This window comes from Eleutherodactylus coqui, chromosome 7 (genome assembly GCF_035609145.1).
Source record: "Eleutherodactylus coqui strain aEleCoq1 chromosome 7, aEleCoq1.hap1, whole genome shotgun sequence".
Classification (NCBI taxonomy): Eukaryota; Metazoa; Chordata; class Amphibia; order Anura; family Eleutherodactylidae; genus Eleutherodactylus; species Eleutherodactylus coqui.
The window spans coordinates 118,799,251-118,819,419 of record NC_089843.1 but is presented as its reverse complement, the minus strand read 5'-3'; the positions used below and the strand labels follow the sequence as shown (position 1 = coordinate 118,819,419).

General features: G+C 42.8%; 2 protein-coding genes across 4 annotated transcripts in view; one reads left to right on the top strand and one right to left on the bottom strand.

The window, feature by feature from the left end:
- Nucleotides 1-16,634, top strand: part of FNIP2 (folliculin interacting protein 2) — a 74,633-nt gene extending 57,999 nt beyond the window's left edge. For all 3 annotated transcript variants that reach the window (XM_066573584.1, XM_066573583.1, XM_066573582.1), the window contains 5 exons: nt 1,827-3,039; nt 4,773-4,929; nt 5,548-5,748; nt 9,262-9,377; nt 11,297-16,634. In XM_066573584.1, the coding sequence (XP_066429681.1) occupies nt 1,827-3,039; nt 4,773-4,929; nt 5,548-5,748; nt 9,262-9,377; nt 11,297-11,375 (1,766 nt within the window). In that variant the 3' untranslated portion in view covers nt 11,376-16,634. The remainder of the gene's footprint in view (nt 1-1,826; nt 3,040-4,772; nt 4,930-5,547; nt 5,749-9,261; nt 9,378-11,296) is intronic.
- Nucleotides 16,635-16,966: 332 nt separating this feature from the next.
- Nucleotides 16,967-20,169, bottom strand: part of SPMIP2 (sperm microtubule inner protein 2) — a 30,202-nt gene continuing 26,999 nt past the window's right edge. The window contains exon 5 of the mRNA XM_066573579.1: nt 16,967-17,617. The gene's annotated coding sequence lies outside the window, so the exon portion shown is untranslated. The remainder of the gene's footprint in view (nt 17,618-20,169) is intronic.

Genomic DNA, 20,169 nt, shown 5'->3' with positions numbered 1-20,169 from the left:
CTCATCTCTAAAGATTCAGGGGCCGGCGCGGGTGACAGGTGAGGAGGAGAGATCTCCCCTCCGTTCCTCCCCGCTCTCCCCCGCCGGCCTCCGAATCTTTAGAGACGAGCGGGGAGATACTCGGCTAAGGCACTAATCGCTCGAGTAATGTGCCTTAGCGAGTATACTTGCTCATCTCTAGCTGTGACTAATAAGGTTGGTTTGACACATACATCACTACTTTAAACAATATTTCCCATGGGATAACCCCTATAAATGTTTTATATAGGAAAATGCAGCCCATCGTTTTATAAACTTTTTTTTTTTTTTTTTATTAATTTTCAAAGATGAATGACTGCCTGTTTAGACCGAGTGAGAAGTTACTCACTGGTTGCTTTGTTTCATTGAGCTGACACGAAGCAACTAGTGACTACTGTGCTATTTCTCGCTCTGTACCCTTTTGGATCCCCTATTTACACAGGACAACGATCGCAGAAAATTGCTAATTTGAGCAATTATTTTGGCCCATAGTTGTCTTGTGTAAAGCCACCCTGAGACTAGCAGGTGACTGAATGCACACGTGAGGCTGCAGTACATCTGTCAACATGGGGATAAACGTCTTATCCTTGACAGCGGTTGTAAAATCTCTAGAACACCCTTGAGTGCTCTCGGTGATTATATGGCATTACTTTGTGTCGTGTTTGGCCCCCGACAATGAAGATTCTTAACTGCTTTTAAAAGTATTTTATACATATTATTATAGTCTATTTTAAACAGAATCTGTGATCATTTATCTCCAACATTCCCTAATATTGATGCCTTTTGCCTCACTACATGTCATACAGATGACTGATAACCAGAGGTGTAACTTGAAGCTTCTGGGCCCCGATGCAAACTTTGTAATAGGGCCCCCCCAACTTTAGGGCTTTATTCATAGTACTGGGCTCCCTATCTGGAGAAGAGAGGACTTATGGGCACCCTAATGCTCCTGGGCCTGGGTGCAACTGCATCCCCGATAGTTATGCATCTGCTGATAACCTTCATTGACCAGTGATTAAGCAGTACGGGGTTTATGGGGCAGTCCGACTGTCCCTGACGTTTTATGATTCTTAATCTAAAATGCGCTGGAATAAAATTTTAGATGTACAGGCATGGCAATATGTGTGTCCAAAAAGATCACTGCCAGTAGAACAATGTCTCCATAGCCAGATTTTAGGCTGGGTTTATAGATTTTGTCTATATTAGTCTAAATTGCTGTCTGCAGGTGCCAGGTTGGTCTGATTTGTAGGTCACAAATGTATAAGCCAGTTAAGGAACTGATCAGACCTGCGCAAAGACTTTTTGGCTCCTCTTAATTGTTCAGTGTAACGTTTATTGTAGGCTGTCTCGCACACACCTTTTGAAGCTAGTAGTCTTTAGATACTAAATCAAATGGTATCATATGATTGTATTAATCAAGGCATTAACAAGGTGCAGTTCAGGAGGATATAAGCAAACCCCATAAAGACCACCAGTGCTAAATCTTTTCATTGTCTGTACAACAATTACATGTATAAAGAATCATTACTGTTATGGAACTTTTAAACTGTGCCTAAAAATATAGTCAGAGTAGTAACTGGATACCTGCATTACAAATTCTATATTTTTATCTGTGGAGCCCTTTTAAAAGTCAATGTGATGTATCTGTATGGAATGACTGATCTATTAGTGTTGTGTCTTTTGTTAGCAAAGGAATACAGAGGTGAACAGAGCTTAACTTCTATGCTAGGATACTGTAAATGGTGCAAAAGTCTAGGAGTGCTGCTTAGTTAAGACTTTCATATGAACCCTTTTCTTTATCTCCTCAGGTGATCTATATGGTGCTATAGGATCCCCTGTCAGAATGACTCGAACGGTTGTTGTAGGCAAACGTAAAGACTTGGTCCAGCGCATTTTGTACATCCTTACCTACTTCATCCGTTGCTCTGAACTTCAGGAGAACCATCTGGTGCACAGCAGAGTCTTAAAGAAGGGAGAGCAGATAGTACAGGGCAGTAATGTCACAACTTCACTTGAGAAGGGTGAGGTGGAAGACTCGGAATATGTAATCATAACCCTGAACAATGAATCTGCCCTGCTGCCTCCTACATTGCCTCGTAATTCGGGAGTTGGATCACCTCAAGATGGTAATGGACCTCAGCCCTCTGACATGTTAGAAAATACAAGCTTTCCATTAGTGCAGAGAACTGGTGCATCTTCTACTAGACATGGAGCTATCTTGGCTAGCAGAGGTTCTTGTAAAGAAACTATAAAATCTGTTAAGGAAGCCAAATTAGAGACTTTGGTTTCGGTCACAAGAACGCCTGCTCGTAACATTGAAGAGATGTGTACTCCTGATGCTCTACCATCTTATTCTGCTGTCAAATGTGACAAGAAAGCTAGCTCTCCCGTGCAACTGTCCGACTGGGCAAAGGAAGTGCTTCGTGCAGACCAGAAGGATGATTCTTCTCCAGGCCAAGTAACCTTCAGAATGGGCTGCTCCCCGTCATCTGACTCCGATCTGGAGACCTGCAGGAAGGAAGTAGAGACTGTAAAGTCACTGCATGGCAAGTTGAAACAGTCAAGTGTGCCCAAACATTACTCACTTGCTGCTCAAAGAAGGAGGAAAATTCTTTCCCGCATCCCCTCCTGTGAGGGAGGGTCAAGTTTATTTGATGAGTATTTTGTGGAGGGTAACAGCATTGAAACTAATACAGTGGAATCTGTTCCCTGTCAGTCACTATTATCCGAGAAATGTTTTGTTTCTAGTATAGATAATCGCAGCCAGGGAAGAACTTGCAAGAATAACTTGACAGCTCATGAGCACACTCAAGTACACTCTCACCAGATATACTCTCAAAGTATCCCCTGTGGGGATCCATTCGGAAAGACAGGAGGCAGACTGGAGGGACACATTCCAAGGAATAGAAGCTATGACAGCGCCCTGGGCCACAGTGATGAGGAGCTGAATACAGGTCAAACCCATCCAGACAAGTGGAACCGCAGCAGTGACCATGCAGAAGTAGAGCTTCCACTGCCCAGGTAAGACCTAGATTAGGACAGGTCCTCAATAGTTGATCGGCAGGGGTCCGCCGTTCGGGATCCTTGCCGATCAGCTGATTCTCAGAGGCTCTCACTATGCACAGCCCAGGAAGTGCCAACCATAGCACAGCGCCCTTGGTTGGAATTGCAGGCAGAACTTCTATTGAATTCAATGGCAGATGCACCTGCAATACCAACCCAGGCTGCTACACTATGGTCAGCGCTTCCTGGGCTGTCCATAATAAGAGCTTCTCTAGGAATCAGCTGATTGGAAAGGATCATGAGTTGCAATGGACCCATGTCTATCATCCTTTGATCATCAACAAACAGTGAGAAAATACCTTTAGAAAGGTATTTCAATGTGTTCAAAATGGCAAAACAAATCACTTACTCATAAGATGTTTATTTCCAAAATACTCCATTCTCCAAATACTGATTCTTCTGTCCTCTGGTTGTTTACTGCTTGTTGCAAGGGAAACGGACCACCTCTTCTATAGAAAGAAATAGCAGAGGAGGCCGTCGCTTGTGCACTTCTTTCACCTAAATCTGATGGCTGGGATCTCTGGAGTGCATGCTCACTAGCTTTCGGATCAGCCACCAGCTACTGCTCTGCTCTGGTATATTATTCCAGAGAGAAGGTGGGCTGTTTTCCTGGCAACAAGCAGTGAACAACCAGAGAGCAGAGGAATCAACAGCTGCAATATCTGGAGAATGGAGTATTTTGGAAATAAACACCCCTAAGTAAATGCATTGTATTGTGATTTTAGGCACCTTGAAATGGGATTCCTGAGATGAAAATACCCCTTTTAAGCAGAGCATATTATATACAATAGTCTACATCTCCGCAATATACTTAGGTGTTTTTCTTTGTTATAGAGCACTAATCTATATTATGGTTTTCCCAGACCAGATCCATTACTTATAGAGGAACTCCAGGCAATACTGATACTGTTATCACGAGTGCAGGACCTGAGATTTTCTCCTTGGTGTCCGAGTCATGCATCGGCTTTGCAGACCCTGCATTATTGAGAACACCTTATCTTTTCTGCCTGGAACATTGTTTTAAACAATCTCTGTAGGCCTCTAATTCTGAGTGACATTGAGTGCAGTTGTATATAGTGCAGCTCCAAATGAGCTGAATTTGCACTGTTCTCACTGGTGCCATGGCTTCCATTATTATTGCAGCCATTATAGATGTATCCTGTAATGGTGCCTGATGACTGACTTCTATTCATATAAAAAAAATAAAAAAATCAATGGAAACTTGAGACTGGCTTGCATAACCATATGCTGATTGCCTATTACCCCTATGTATTTTGCGCGCGTAATATGCAGTAGCATTCGTCTATACATTTACATTGTGCCACTCACACGAATTGTGCAAAAATAAATAAATAAGGATGCAGGTTCCATCTTAGCACCATACACATATACACCAAGATAGTGCATGGTGATTGTCATTGTATACTTGCTGCGTACCATGCATGTATCTCTTGTGGGCGGCACGTAGCGAATCAAAGCAATGTGAGCCCGCCATTAATGAAACTATTTTTTATTTTTTTTCCCAAACCTTGCTCGGAAATCTCCTTTTTAATTTCTTTTTCCTCTTCTTATCCCTTGAGGTAACATATTTTCTGAAATCACAAACTATAAAACCATAGGATCATGTTTGTAGTAATGGATAATGTAGTGTTTTATTTACCTCTTCTTCTTTTTCCCCTCCCCTCTTCTAGGTCTGATGTTATCAGTAGCCCCAGTGTTAAGAACTTTGGGAGGTCTCTATTTGGTGGCTACTGCTCTACGTATATGCCTGATATGGTGCTCCATGGGATTGCAAGTGCAGAGAAACTGAAGACTTCCTTGGCAGCTAGCCTGGCTCACTCAACCTATGTATGTTGGTACATTCAGTCAGGTTACATTGCCCCAGTGATCAAAGCATATAGAGTTTTTGGTCTACAGCCCAAATCCATTAGTATCATTTGGAGCATAACAAATAAATTGCCCAAAAGCAGTCTATCTACCATATGCACATGCTTTTTAAAGTTGTCTATTTGTAAACTATTGATGGCTTAGCCTTAGAATTAGGGCATCAATAGCAGATCGGTGAGGGTCCACTCCCTGGGACCCCTACTGATCGAACTGTAAGATGGATCTTTGCATCCTTTATTAATCGGCTCAGTTCCAACTGCAATAGCCAGGCTCGATATTGCAAGCCAAATTCCCATTCACTTCAATGCCTGTAATACTAAGTGTGCCCACCACAGTGGGAATGGAGCCGTCGTCTTCCTACAGAAATCATCTCTGTGAATGAGTATAAGAGCCCAGCTTACAGGTGATTGGCGGGAATCCCAGGCAGTGGACCCTCGTCAATCTACTATTGATAGCCTATCCTAAGAAGGGCCATCAGCTGTTTCAAACTGGACAACCCTTTTTAACAGCTTCTGTGGCTTTAATAAATAAGGGTTAAGCTGGGCATGGTTGAATGAAAATTGTTCTTGTTGGTTCTAGCACCCTGTCCTGGATGAGCCCTTGGCGGAAGCTGTGTGCATAGTGGCAGACACTGATAAATGCAATGTCCAAGTTGTCAGCAGCCAGAAGACGGCAGGGGACAGCATGAAGCTTGGTACAGACGTCTTGGTGTCCAGTCAAGTGTGCATTTTGCTGCAATCTATTTTACAGCTTCATAAGCTGAAAACACCTCCTGTGTTTGTAAGTACTTAATAGGTGCAGAAGATAATAGCTGCTTATATGAATGCCTTATGTACACTGCGATTTGGTTGCTATCTCTGTAATAGATCCCCATTGTTTTGGATTCAAGATGGGCACCGTTAAATCACAAAGCGACTTATCTTATAACGATACCTTCTGTTTTGTGAAAGCAATTTTTTAAAATTAATATTAAAGGGGTTTTCCAGGACTAAACTATTTATTACCTATCCTCAAAATAGGTTATCAGTAGTTGATTGGCAGGGGGCTGCTCCCTAAGTTGCCCGCCAATCAGCTGATTGATTAACAATGGCGACGCAGCTGCTTCGGTCCATACCAGGTACAGCGCTGTCTATTTTATAGCAGTTGTGCCTATTATAGCAGTTCCATTCTCATTCACTTGAATTGGCCATGTGACCTCTGAGTGTGACGTTACAGGCCTGAGAACAGGCCGTTGTGCTTGCTAATTAACTCTCAAAGTGCCTATTAGGGATTTAAACTTGCGATCAACTGATCGCTTATACAATATACTGCAATACTTCAGTATTGCAGTATGTTTTATTTCTGCAGGCGTGTTAATACACCATACCACGGGCACTGCTTAACAGAGATGCATGGCAGCCATGGGGCTTTCACATGGCTGCCGTGACCTACAAACCTGTGATCTTATTTTAGGCGAGCCATTCAAGGGACTGAAGAAGCTCCCTATGTTGGGACATTTAATTGGTGCTGTCAGAATTGAGTGTGTTAGCTCTGATATGTGAGCTGTATGATACGGCTGATACTTGGCAGGTATTAAGTAGGCTAAGCTCCCGAACCCACTTCATAATCTCCCTGCACACCAATGACGTCTACATCATTGGGCCTTAAGAAGTCAGGCAAAAATTTGAGGATGGCCTTCTCAGGTTAGTAGTCCCTACAGCTATCCTCCCAGAATTATTAGCAGACTATAGACCCTTTAAGCTGTGCCTGTAGTCTATCTGCACAGCACTTTAATTCCTTGCTTTTTCTCTGCTTCAGTTGGTGATTTAGGTAATTGACAAATATAAGTCAATTGCAGTGGTATAAGCTGATTGCAGGGCGCAGCTCCACTATAGGCCTCCCTCACACAGGGCGTTTGCAGAAACGCAGTGTTTTTCAACGCTGCATTACTGCAGATTCCATTCCGTTTCAGCAGCGCTGGCATACTGTATGCCAGCGTTTTGGCTGCGTTTTCAGCTCGGCTGAAAATGCTGCCAAGAATGCTGAAAAGAAAAAAAAAAAAAAGTAATACTCACCTAGTCGCTGCAGTCCGGGTCGCGGCCGCTGGTCTCTGCCGCTGATCCGGGCTTCCTCGGCACTCCCAAGTCTATTGCCGGAGGCCAGGTTTGAGAACCCCACCTCCGGCAATAGAGTGCTGTGATTGGGCATCGAGCAAGCACCGACAACCAATCATAGCCCTTCATTGACTGTCTCAGCCAACCAGAGCTTGCCGGCGCTGATTGATGAAGGGCTGTGATTGGGCATCGAGCAAGCACCGACAACCAATCACAGCACTCTATTGCCGGAGGCGGGGTTCTCAAACCTGGCCTACAGCAATAGACTTGTGAATGCAGGGGAAGCCCGGATCAGCGGCAGAGACCAGCGGCCGTGACCCGGACTGCAGCGGCTAGGTGAGTATTAACTTTCTTTTTTTCTCTCTACCTACCTGGGGCAGATTTTCGGGGTAGGGCTTCTATTGCAAGCCCTCACCCCGAAAATCGGCGAGTGGTTAACGCTGCCAAAAACGCGGCACCAAGTGTTGCCGCGTTTTCAGTAGTGCTAAAACCGCTGCCCATTCATTTCAATGGGCGACGCAGGGCTGAAAACGCCCCAAAATAGAACTTGCATCGCTGTCAAAGCGCAGCATTGCAAGGCGCTGCGTTTTCAGCCCTGTGTGAGCAGCCCCATTGAAATGAATGGGAGTGTTGTACAGCGTTTAGCGCTGGGCTGAAAAGGCAGCGCTAAACGCTGTATAAAACGCCCTGTGTGAGGGAGGCCTTAGAGAGGTTTTCCACCTACATGTTTTTCATTAGACTGTCTGACGACTTCATTGAAAATGGTTAGGAGCTATATATCTGGGAAACAGGCAGTGGGACGGAATTAAGCTATTCAGTGCTAGACTGGCGCTGAGCTGGGGAGAAAGCAGCGTGACCACTGACTGCTCACACCAGTATTGGGCTGTGGTGTGAGGTTTTGTGAATAACCTCATCTTAAACAAGCAGTATAAATGGTTATGGCATTTAACTTTTTTTGTCCATTTCTATATGTACAGCCGTAATTGTCATTTTTATTCTCATGCATTGTTACACGTACATATTGTTTAACCAACTAACGCTACAGGACGTACGTTTACATCCTGGGTGCATGGTAGGACATAAACCTACATCCTGTGGATGGTGCAGGCTCAGAAGTCTGTCCACGTCGGCGTCCCACAGCATCAGTGGGGATCGATGAGCACATCACTCCCTGCTCTTAACCACTTACATGCAGAGATCAATGTATATCGCAGCATGTAAACGGTTCACAGAGGGAGCGTGCTCACTCTGTGACGTCAGCACTCCGCGATGTAATCGTGGAAGACCAATGGGTTGTCATTGCTTGTGATCACTTTTACAACTGATACTGCATTGCAATACGTTATCATAGCGATCAGAGCTTTTCTGGTTCAAGTCCCCTACAAGGACCTAAATAAATGTGAAAAGAAAAAACCTTTTTGTATTAAAAAAAAATTTATAAATTGAACACTCTATTTATCCTGCACGGCAAAAATCATAAGGGGAGAAACTATAAAAAAACAAAGGTAAAATGCCTAATTTTGTTAATTTACCCTCCCTCAAAAAAGACACAAAAGCGATCAAAAAAGCTTTGTGTACCAATAAAAATTACAGCTCATCACGTAAGAAAACAAATGCTCCCAAAAATAAAGTCACGGGACTTTAATGCAATTATATATCAAAATAAGAATTTCCCACCAAAAAGGTTTTTATTGTGCAAAAGTGGAACTCGTACCCTTCCCACCCCCACCCCCCCCGCCGAGCCGATATATGTCGTCTTCATCTGCAGGAAGGGGGGGGGGGGGGAGGAAGAGCCAGGAGCAGGAACTGAGCTCCCGCCCCCTCTCTGCCTCCTCTCCGCCCCTCTGCACTATTTGCAATGGGGAGAGGCGGGACGGGGCTAATTCTCGGAACTTAGCCCCGCCTCCTGCTCCTGGCTCTTCCATCGACACCCCCCTCCCTGCAGATGAGGACGACATGGCTCGGCGTGAAAACCGAGCCGATATACGTTCGTGTGAATCCAGCCTCATGTTGTAAGAGTAAATTGGCGGAATTGATGTTTTCTCTCCCTGTCCTGAAGAGAGAAAAAAAAAAAGATTTTTTTTTTTTTTTGCTATACATTAAATGTATCTGAAAATGGTACTAAGGGGTTAAAGGGTCATTTTACTAGTTTTTCTTTCTTCTAATAAGCCCAACCTATTTATCTTTATACCCAATTTAGTGTGTGATGCATCTAGAGGATAAATTACAAGAGTTGTATTTGAAGAGTAAAATGCTGTCCGAGTACCTGAGAGGACACACCAGAGTCCACGTGAAAGAGCTTGGAAACGTCTTAGGGTGAGTATTTCCATATCTGATAGTCTAACTACATGACATGATAAACGCTGTGGTCGCAAACCTCTAACTGCTGCCAATCGAAATCTCCCAAGATGCCGTAGGGAAGATCACAGACCACTGCTTTAGAGAATGCCGAAAGACTGTAGAAAAGATGTTTTTGGTTGAGATTATTTGATATTGAGCTTTTTCTGGGATATGACCTTATTATGCTGCATAGGCCAACGAATGATCATTGGACAACGAACGAGCACATGCTCGTTTGTCAACTGATTGGGGTTTTGGAGTGGGCGTAAATAATGCTTGCTTGTTAGCAACACATGTACCCGTGTGAACAGGTATGTGCTACAATGAATGCTAGCTATATGAGGATGTCCCCACACTACATATCATCTGCCCATTTAATAATTCTTAACAAATGCTAGTTGACTTGCTCATTATTGGTCAGCACTCATGACCAGGGTATAACTGAGTCGTCTTATCCAAAATAACCAGTGGCAACTTTTTGGATGAATTTGACCACAGCAGCCAACTTTATTACAGACCTAACAATAAACATATCAACTTTCAACGCCAATGGGAAAAATTTTTGGGAGAGATCCTTTCAGCCCCGAGAAAATGTCTGTTGCCTCACCAACCAGGAAAATGGGTATAACTGCCTCCCGTCACCTACCAACCGACTCAGGAGACCCTATTTCCCAAACCACTCCTCCTACCGCAAATCACCTGACTCGGGAGACTCACCAACTAGCCTCTAGTCGCCTACCTCCCGTCACAGAGGCCAGCTAGCCATACCCATGCTAGCCACACCAACCATCTTTGCAGGCAGGGCACCCCCCTGTCAATGCTGGGAGGCGACAGACCCACCTACTAATTAAGCACAAACTGGGGAAGGTAGCTATCCGACTCCGGTCCCCACACACCACACTTTTATGCTGACTCCTAGGATCCTCCCACTGACTGCTGCTATGACAATTCACGCCTTGCCCGAACTGTCTTTTCCTTAGGACAGGGGGTGGGGGGGTGGAACTCTTCTCTGTCCCGCTCCCCGTCCGTCTTCTTCCCCCTCTGCTGCTGGAACTGGCTCCTCCCCCAATTTTCGCTCACTTTTCTCCTTGAATCGCCCTTTTCCCCACCCCTGTCTCCCAGCATGCCCTCTTCTCATTAACCCTTTTCCTTCTCATTAACCCTTTCCCTCCCCATTACCCTGTCATGACGGCCTTCCCTTACAGCCCTGTGGGCCTCCGTTCCAGCATTTAATTACCACAGATCCTCTGCCTGTGTGAAACCACCCTTATTTGCATCGCAAAGGAATATCCGCCAGGGAAATCGGCCAATGTATTCATTGTATACGTCCATAAGCCTGCTCTGGTGGTGTGCCTCCACATACCTAGTATTTCACTGAGTCGTGTAATCAACTAAAGCTGCTTGGCTGCAACGTTTTTCCCCTCTATCTATACCAACAAATCCAAACAGTATAATCTGAAGGGAGAGCTGGAAGTCTGATAACAGCTAGCCATGCACATAACATAGATTTATTAGGAAGAGGATGAATAACAGAATTGATCATACTAGCACTAGTCACTCCAGCCCCCAAATATGGGTGTCCGAGGAAGTCTTTGGAAGTCCCTCCTATTAGCAATCTTTGTGAGACATCAATTTCCACCTGCCCCATAGAAGATAATGGAGCCGTACTTAAGCATCTGCTCCATTCTCATGGGGCATTTAAAGGTGCCTTTCTCAGGATTGCTGAGGGTCCCAGAGTTCAGGTTTCCCCAGCAATCGGACATTTAGCCCTGATGTACAGGAAAGATGATATGCCTTGGGTGGTAAAATCCCCTTTACTATTTTACTATTGCTATACTACTGTATGTAATGTGAATATTCTAATTGGTGTTCTCTGCATTCTGTTTCCCCTTTAGGATTGAATCCAGTGACTTGCCTTTGTTGGCTGCTGTGGCAAGTACTCATTCTCCTCACGTTGCTCAAATCCTTTTATAAGCTGCATCTTGCGTTTGGTCATTCCATAAGCTACAGACGAGAAACAACTATTCAGGAAAAGGGGAGAGAGAAAATGACGCTGCTGTTCTACCAGACTGCTCCCCCTATATCCTAATGGGGACACTTTTTTAAAAAGTTTACATGAAGTGAAGGCATTATGTTATCCCCCAGTGGCCTTTTGTCGCTTCACAGGGAAGAATTTTGGAAAATTCTGAAGTTCTATATTGCGGAAGTCTGGGCAGCTGCTCTTTCAGAAATCTTCTCGACTCTATGGTTCTTACTTTCCACAAGTATCTTTTGTAGTCTTACTGCACTGTTTATAATGGGAACATGTAGATAATTCGACATGTTACTTTCTTTCATGCAGTTTATGGGATATGTTGGTAAGTGACACGGTGTACCCCCTAGCATAGCGTATGCTATGTATGCTAACCTATGGTCACACATTCATTTTTCTCTCCTATTAAATAGTACCTTACAATGTGACCAAGTATTAAAAATGTCTTACCAGAACACCACCACAATCAACCCACCATGTGTATTCTAGTGTATTTTGCCACCATGTTTGTTAGAGAGCCATAAGTTGTCCAATCACAAGAAAGGGGGGGACTTGTTGTTTGTATAGCGCCAACTTATTCCGCAGCGCTTTCAGGTAAATTTTTTAAAAATTCTTCTTATTTATTACCCCCCCAGCAAGCTGGATACCCATTTTACCGACCTCTGAAGGCTGAGTCAACCTTAAACCGGATACCTGAACCATGCTGGGATTAAACTTTCAACCTTCAGGTCGTGAGCAAGAGTTTTTAAGACTGCATTCTGCTGCCTTAACACTCTGTGCCACATGAGCCACGAGACTACAAGTCCCAGCAGGTTTGAACTAGATAACTGTGCTAAGAAGCCACAAAATATCCCAACAATGAGTTCTGACATCCTGGCATGGAACTGGATGACCCATTAGAGAGAGATTCCTGGCTATTGATTGGAAACTCCATTATTTCTAAGGCCTATAGTCCTTATTATTGCTCTTGCTGTTTATTTCCCTGATTCTGATAGCAGTTCCTAGGTAAGCTAAGTATCTTCTGAGTACCAAAACTATCTCTCAAAGTTCCCCCTAGCAATAAATCCTATTCAGCTTTTCATTCTAAACACTACTGGGAAACTTTGTGGCCTTAGGCTGCAATGGCAACTTTCTTTGATTACAATATACATACTTGAGACACAATATTGACAGCTCAGTGTTTGTCGTCTGCCCTATTTCCTCCACTGGGAAGCTCTTTTCTTCTGCCTTCTTGAGGGGAAGATGTCCAGTGGAAACTATTTAAAGAGTTACTGAACTTTTTAAAAACTTCTGACATGTCAAACGTTTTGATCAGTGGAGGTCCTGCTGTTGCGACTCCTACTGATTGCTGAAATTAGCGGGCTGCAGAGCTCATCCCAGTTCTGTGCGTCTTCAGCGTCTCTTTTGTTTGCCAGCTCCTTTTGGCAGCTGAAGATGGACATGTCAAAAGTTCGTAAAAAGAGCAGTTCCTCCAAAAGGATGTTGAGCTCCTGCTGTTGCGACAGCTACTGATTGTTGAAATGAGGGCGCTGCAGAGATCATCCAAGTACTGTGCCCCTTTGTCTTCGCCACCTGTCAGCTTCTCTTGTCAACTGAAGACTGATGCATAGAGGTCTATATCTGTGTCCATCTTCAGCTGCCAAGAGCTGACAACGGAGACAGCTGAAGGCGCACAGAACTCTGCAGCCCTGTCATTTCAGCAATCAGCGGGGGTCTCAGCAGCAAGACCTCCACTAATCAAAACTATTGACAGGTCACTGTGACTTGTCAAGTGTTTGTAGAAAAAAAAAAAAAAAGTTACTCCATACAGATGTTTTCACACTTTTTTCTAAAACGGTTTGAAACCCCTTAAAGAGGTCGTTCCCACCTACACTCCTGCAGCAGGGATTGAGGAATAGTTCCTGAGGTTAGCTTCCGATGCCCAATAACATTCTCATTAATAACTAGACTCGCTGAGTTTCAGATCGATGCTGCAGATCTGTGAGAGACTATGCTTGAACAGCCAATGTTAGAGCATCTGTCATTAAACAGAACTCTTCAGGCCTTGTTCATACGGGCAAATTTGTTTAGAGCATTACACAGTGAATAGAATCCATGAAGTTCAATGGGTTCGTTCACAGGTGTGTATTTTTTGTGATGTTCGGCAGCGTGAAAACGCAGCATGTCCCGTTTTGGTGTGTATTGAGCACCAAAATAGGCCATTGAAGTGAAGGGGCGGCGCAGATACGCAGAAAAACAATGGGCCCTTCTGTATCTTTTTGCGTACGGATTTACACACACAAAACCCCGCAGGAACTGCCAAAATACACAGGGAATTTGTGATATATTTTTTGTTCTGTACTAAACTAACCAAACATTACTACAGACTCTTCTCTTTAAATTGTACCTAAAAGCAGAGGTTCACCTTAATGAAGCCTAATAATCGCTACTCATTAATGCATGACTGGTGCTAATAATAGAAGCCATTCGAGGGGGCGAACATACATATTAGTGCCGCTGTGGAGCGTAATTGTAGGTGTGGGTGTAATTGTAGGCTGTGTGAACATCAGGATGTTTAGAGTTCAGATAAAACTGTTAGAGGGTCTCTTCAGCCATGACCAATCGGAAATGTATTCTGTTAGGCATTCTAAAGAGCGCTGCCGCCTGTTCTAAAGGTCTTCCGTTATAGCCTGCATTCCACTTGGTGTATATTGTAATTTATTTGCATGGTACTTGTAATGTGAACCTACTTATTTCTCACTCGCTAGAGAAATGCTGTACATGGTCTAATGAGGTCCGGGTTCCCTCCCTTAGTGTTCTGCGGAAAAATTGGGAGTGCATTTTGGAAGAGGGAATGAGAAAAGGTGTTTTTTGTTTGTTTTTTTCCTTCCTTTTTCATTCTTGTTGTATATGGCCATATAAGAAAGCTCTTAGTTTCTGGTCATCCTATGGTCTTGATGATGGCCTGTTTACTGGCCAATGGTACATCTAGCGATGGAGCTAACAAGGCTTCTCGGGCTTTTATACTGGAGTTGCAGGTTTACATTCTCCTGTCATTTTGTTATATGAAGCAGGTATGCAAGAGAAAAATCTAGTTGGTCAGCTAGGGAAAGATTCAGGAAAAACTTACCATAAGAGGTGCAAACTATATAAAACCGTTTTAATATCAAGTTTTATAATAGAACCTACTGTATGGAAATGAAGTTCCCCAAAATACCTGTATCCAGAATGTCCTCTTGAACGTAGTAGGTGAGCTATCAAGCACACATGAATGCGGTGTTTTTTTTGTTTTTTTCTGAAAAAAAAATTATGCAAAACCAGTTTTTGCAGCTAATGCTGGGTCCACGTTAAATGTAAATAATACGCTGTTGAATCAGTCTAGAAATCGACACTGCAATCCGCATGTGTCAACAGTTAATCAGTGTCGATCCGCTGCTTAAGATCCTCCAACAATCAGCTGATTTCCCCAGCTTGCTTTTAGTGTGGACAGCACTGTCAGCAGATAGCACTGTCCAAGTTGAAGTGGCCTGAGTTGGTATCACAGGTACAGCACCCAGTAAATTCGATGGAAGCAGTGCCTGCACTACAAACCCAGTTCGCTATATTGTTGACCGAACTGTCTCTTCCAGCGCAGACCGTAAGCCTTGTAGACAGCAGATCATTGGGGATTCCGAGTGGTGGACCACCACCGATTAACTATTGATGACCTATCCTAACCATGGATCATCAATGGTAAATGGTTCAGTTAACCCCTTTAAGACCTCATTGTCCTTTAATTTGATGCAAGGCTTTTTTGCAAATCCTGCCACATATACATGATGTGCGAACTTGGCCCTCTAGTGCAAGTTGGTAGCCAATAATCACAACAAAATGCCACATTCAACAAATTATCTTTTAGCACTTTGTTTAGCACTATTTTAGCTCAAAAGGTTTATTATTGTAACATGTAAACCATCCAGTAAATTAGAATTAGATTATTACTAGGCTAGATATCACCCCACACGCGCATACACACACGCATGTAGCATTAGTTCTGGTGGACAATGACCTGTGATGTTGGGTTCTTGTATACATGGTCATTTATCTGGTGTTGTAATGAAATGCCAGAGCAAAATTAATCCTAGATCGTTAATGACCTCTAGTTCATCAGTTTGATGCATGCTCTATTCTATGGACGGCAGACCGGTGCTCAAAATGCACCAAAATGTTGACCGATTTTCCCAGTTCGGACATAACGCAGTTGGCCGGACACTGATACATGTGAAGCCAGCCTTGTCGATGCGGAATAGTTGTGTACAGCACAGAGGACTTGACTAGAAACCTGGAGTATCTTCCCCGACCAGTGAGGTACAATCATAGTCTTTGGCAGAAGTTCTTGGACAATTCTGTCCATACGCTTAGAAAGGACACTAATTATCCAGACCTTAGTCACTGTCTTCTCTTCACGTTTCTACCTCAATTGTTTGGACTGTGGCTCTTGAGTGTGAAGTCTTACCTTTTTTCTATATATTTAAAATGGAAAGTATGGATATTGTGGAGTGATGAGCAAGACTGTGTTGCAGAATTAGAATTTTTGTTAATATATATATTTTTTACTGTGTTCTACAATTGGGGGGATGATACACTACATGCTTACATGTATGCTAGATTTATTTTTTTATGTTTTGGCCCCCAGACTATTTTTATAGTATTTTGCTTGTTTTTAAAAGAAAATCATTAACGGTTTCAGTATTCGATTCTGCTTCAACTTTATAGGTTTTGCTTACATTTGTTAGCATATATCGTTGTGAACATGATCCACTTAGTTGCATTTTGGCACAAAATTAATAAAGACTGAGGTGTGAAAACTTAAGTCTTAATCTGCTGCCGCAGTTTTAGAGTTATACATAAATAATTTTTCCCCTACTTGTGTTTTTTTTTTTTTTCTTCTTTTTTTATAGTGGAGATTAACTTTGTTTTCCCTTTAAGTGTCTTTGTACAAGATCAGGGTTTATTGAAAGCAATGATTTACCAGGCAGAGTTTTATTCATTGAGTAGTGTACACACTAGGAACCGTTCATAAATTGCTTTTGTGCATCTGAACCGCTTGATCACAATCTGCACTGGATATCTACATATTGAACAGCTGTCAATTTGGAAATATTTGCATTTAATTTTACTGTTGTATCATTTAAAGTATATTTTATGTGGAATTTGGTGCAATAAACCTTTGACTAGAAGAAGTTTGTCTTTGTTGTATGCTTTTTTTTTTTTTTTTTCCTCCTTTTGATTCCCCGCAGCCTTACGCCAGTGCACTGTGGGTATTGCATGTTTTCATATAGCTCCACATTATGTAGCAATACCTCCATAATCTGGTATCTGGCGCAACCCATGATGTGCATGTTCTTCTTAGGGGGGGGGGGGGGTTTACCACGAATGTCAATGAGACTTTCTAATGTTAAAAACTCATCGCACAAAAAGTTGGTGCTTTGCGATTTTTAGTGCGATGCGTTTTTAACATTAGAAAGTCCCATTGACAAATGCTTTTTAAAAAAAAAAAAAAAAAGGCTATCACAGCATTTTAAAAAAAAAAAGCTAGTGGGTAGGCACCCTAAGGCTATATCTCGCAGCATGAAGTCAGTACACAATGACATTGCGTACTGGCTGTGTGCCGCCGATCACCATGTACCACACCAAGGCGTGTATGCAGGCGTAATATGTGCCAAGTTAGAACAAAAAAAAAAACATCCCTTCTTTTTTTTACTTATGTGCGTATGTCAAGCGAGCTATGTGAGCGGTAACCTGGCAGCCTGTGGAAGACTGATACAGCGTATTCCGTGAGGAATATGCTATACCGACATGCTCATGTGAGCCCAGCCTACCGCTAATACTTCTTGCAGCAGAGAGTTTACTGCAATGTTTGTAGTCCTGGCAGTCTTCTGTGAGCTGAATACGTGAGTGCCTACATAGGCACTGGAAGGCATCCTGAGGATTCTGGCAGACCGAGGGTTTTCCAGGAAGGGGCATATTTTTTGCTAAAAACTACGCTCGCGGGTCGTGTTGACGAGAAAACGGTGATCGTGGAAAAACGCCCATTCAGGTTCTAATACGGAGCAGGCATGAAAATGCCAGGGGTTTTCATGCCTGGGGTTTTTTTGGTTAAGTTGTCTTCTCCTGTAGTGGTCGTTAGAATATCTTCTATTTATGGTCCACACCACTCTTCGTCCTAAGCAAAACAATATAACCTTTTCAGGATTTCAATGTTTCAAATATTTTAAGCAGTTTTGGTCCATTTAAGATCTGTCTTTCATATGTACATATAATATATTTTTCTTTGTCTTCTCATGGTGTTACACAATATGTTGCTCTTTATATTGTATTTAGAAAGGAAGTGGTTTACCATACAGCCAATTTATAACTCCTCTTCAATGTTATTGAGAAAGTAAGTAATTGACAAATTACACAGTTGCACTTTTTCTAAATGCCAAGACAATGCTTAACAAGTCATGGAAATCCTCTCTGGGGGAGAGAGAAAAAAATTGCATTATTGTATGAGATATATGATTAGCTCAAGACTGACACCTGTCAAGGGATGTGATGTATTAACCAGCAAATTGAAAATGCTGTTTTATATGTTGGAAGCAAGCAAAATGGACAAGTGTAAGGATCTGAGCAAATTTGACAAGGACCAAATTGTGATGTGTGGATTGCTGGGTCAGGACCTCTCCAAAACAGCAGGTATTGTGGGGCTTTCCCAGTATATAATGGTTTAGTACCTGCCAAAAGTTTTCAAAGCAAGAACAACCAGTAAACCTACAACCGAGTCTTGTTTGTCCAAAGTTCATTGATGTGTGCGTGGGGAGCAAAGGCTAGCCCCTCTGGTCTGATCCCACAGAGCTACTATAGTACAAATTGGTGAAAACGTTACTGCTGGTTATGATGCCCTGTGTATTCTGACACCTTTGTATCACAGCTTGCTGCATATATGTCTGTGTAGCTGCAGACTGGTCAGAGCGCCCATACTGATTCCCGTCCACCACCCTACAATGGGCACATGAGCATCAGAATTGGACTATGGAGCAATGGAAGAAAGTCCCCTGGTCTAAGAAACAACATTCCTTTACATGATGTAGATGGCCAGGTGAATGTGTGCCACGTACCTGGTCAAGCAATGGCACAATGATGCACTACGGGAAGAAAGCAAGCTGACAGAGTCAATGTTCTGCTGGAAACCTTGAGGCCCGGATAATATTCAGGTGACTATTCCTTTTGGCATGTAATAACTACCTAAATATTGTGTCTTTCAGCAGAATAAAAAAAGGTTTGGTATGGTGTTAGCCAGTAGAGCAAAGTGTGATTGTTCTTCGTGAGATAAACCAAGCAATCTTGTAGATATGATACCTTTTAATGGCTAACAAAAATACATGATGTTACAGCAAGCTTTCGGGTTCTTCTTATCGACCCTTCATCAGGCTGAAATGAAACTGGTTTGGATGGGTCCCAATATTACAACATACAAATGCAGAGTGGAGGGGAGGACACCCTTCTTGATCTAAGTAAATGTTCACACACAGACATTTCAGACTTGGGCCCAATGTCCACTTGCATGCATGGATTCTGTGCAGGGAATCCGCTCGTGCCAGAAGCCATTGACCGTTTATTTACCTGTGCAGTACATTTCCTTTATTTTATTTTATTTTTTTTTGGAACTGCTTTCCCACGGATCCGCGGCATGTCCACAGTGTCAGCTGTGCGGGTGTGCCACGGATCGGATGGCTTTCAAGGAATTCAATAGAAGCCGTCTGCGTGGGGTCCGCAGAAAAATGGAGCATGCTGCGATTTCTTGATGCACGTGCGATCCGCAGCTGCTTTTTTTTTTTTTTTTTAACTGTCCTGCAGACGCTAATGCATCCCTATGGGGCGGCTTGGTTTGCGGATCTACTGCACAGGTGCTACAAATCAAATCCGGCTGTGGACATTGGATCTTAAAATAACACTAATAATCTAAGCAAAGACATAGATGCTTATTGCTTAATCAGTCCACTGAGCTGAGGAATGTGATAGTTTTATGATGTATTTTATCTCTACTTTTCAAACTGCACATAGGAGATGGAAACACTACCTCTACACCACCACCTATCAGTGTCACAGAAGAATTTGGGAGTATAAGTTTATGGCCATGTTTTGATACCCTCAAGAATGAAATGAACCTCAGCCTGAGATTCTTGCATAAGTGGAGAATATGAAAGGTCTGAAGGAGGTCAAGATGGATGTCTTCTTTCTGTTTCTTGTTTATTTATTTTTTATTTTTTCTCCTAAAAATTGAGAAATGGATTGTAAGAATGTTGCCATCCAATTGGTGGTGTTGCTGCAGAGGTAGCGTTTCCATGTCCCTATGTGCAGTTTGTAAAGTAGTGATAACCGACATCATAAAACTGTCACATTCCTCAGTTTAGTGGACTGATTAAGTATCTATCTCTTTGCTTAGACTGGTGTTATTTTAAGTCTGAAATTTCTGTGTAAACATTTATTTAGATCAAGAGTATGTCCCCCCTCCACTCTGCATTTCTGTTATAATGGTGTCCCATCCAAACCAGTTTCATTTCAACCTGATGAATGGTCAACAAGAGAAGAACCCGAAAGCTTGCTGTAACATCATGTATTTTTGTTAGCCAATAAAAGGTATCATATCTACAAAATTACTTGGTTAGTCTTACTGAGAACAATCACACTCAGCAGGATAATGTGCCCCACCACACTACAAAAGCTTGTTCAAGA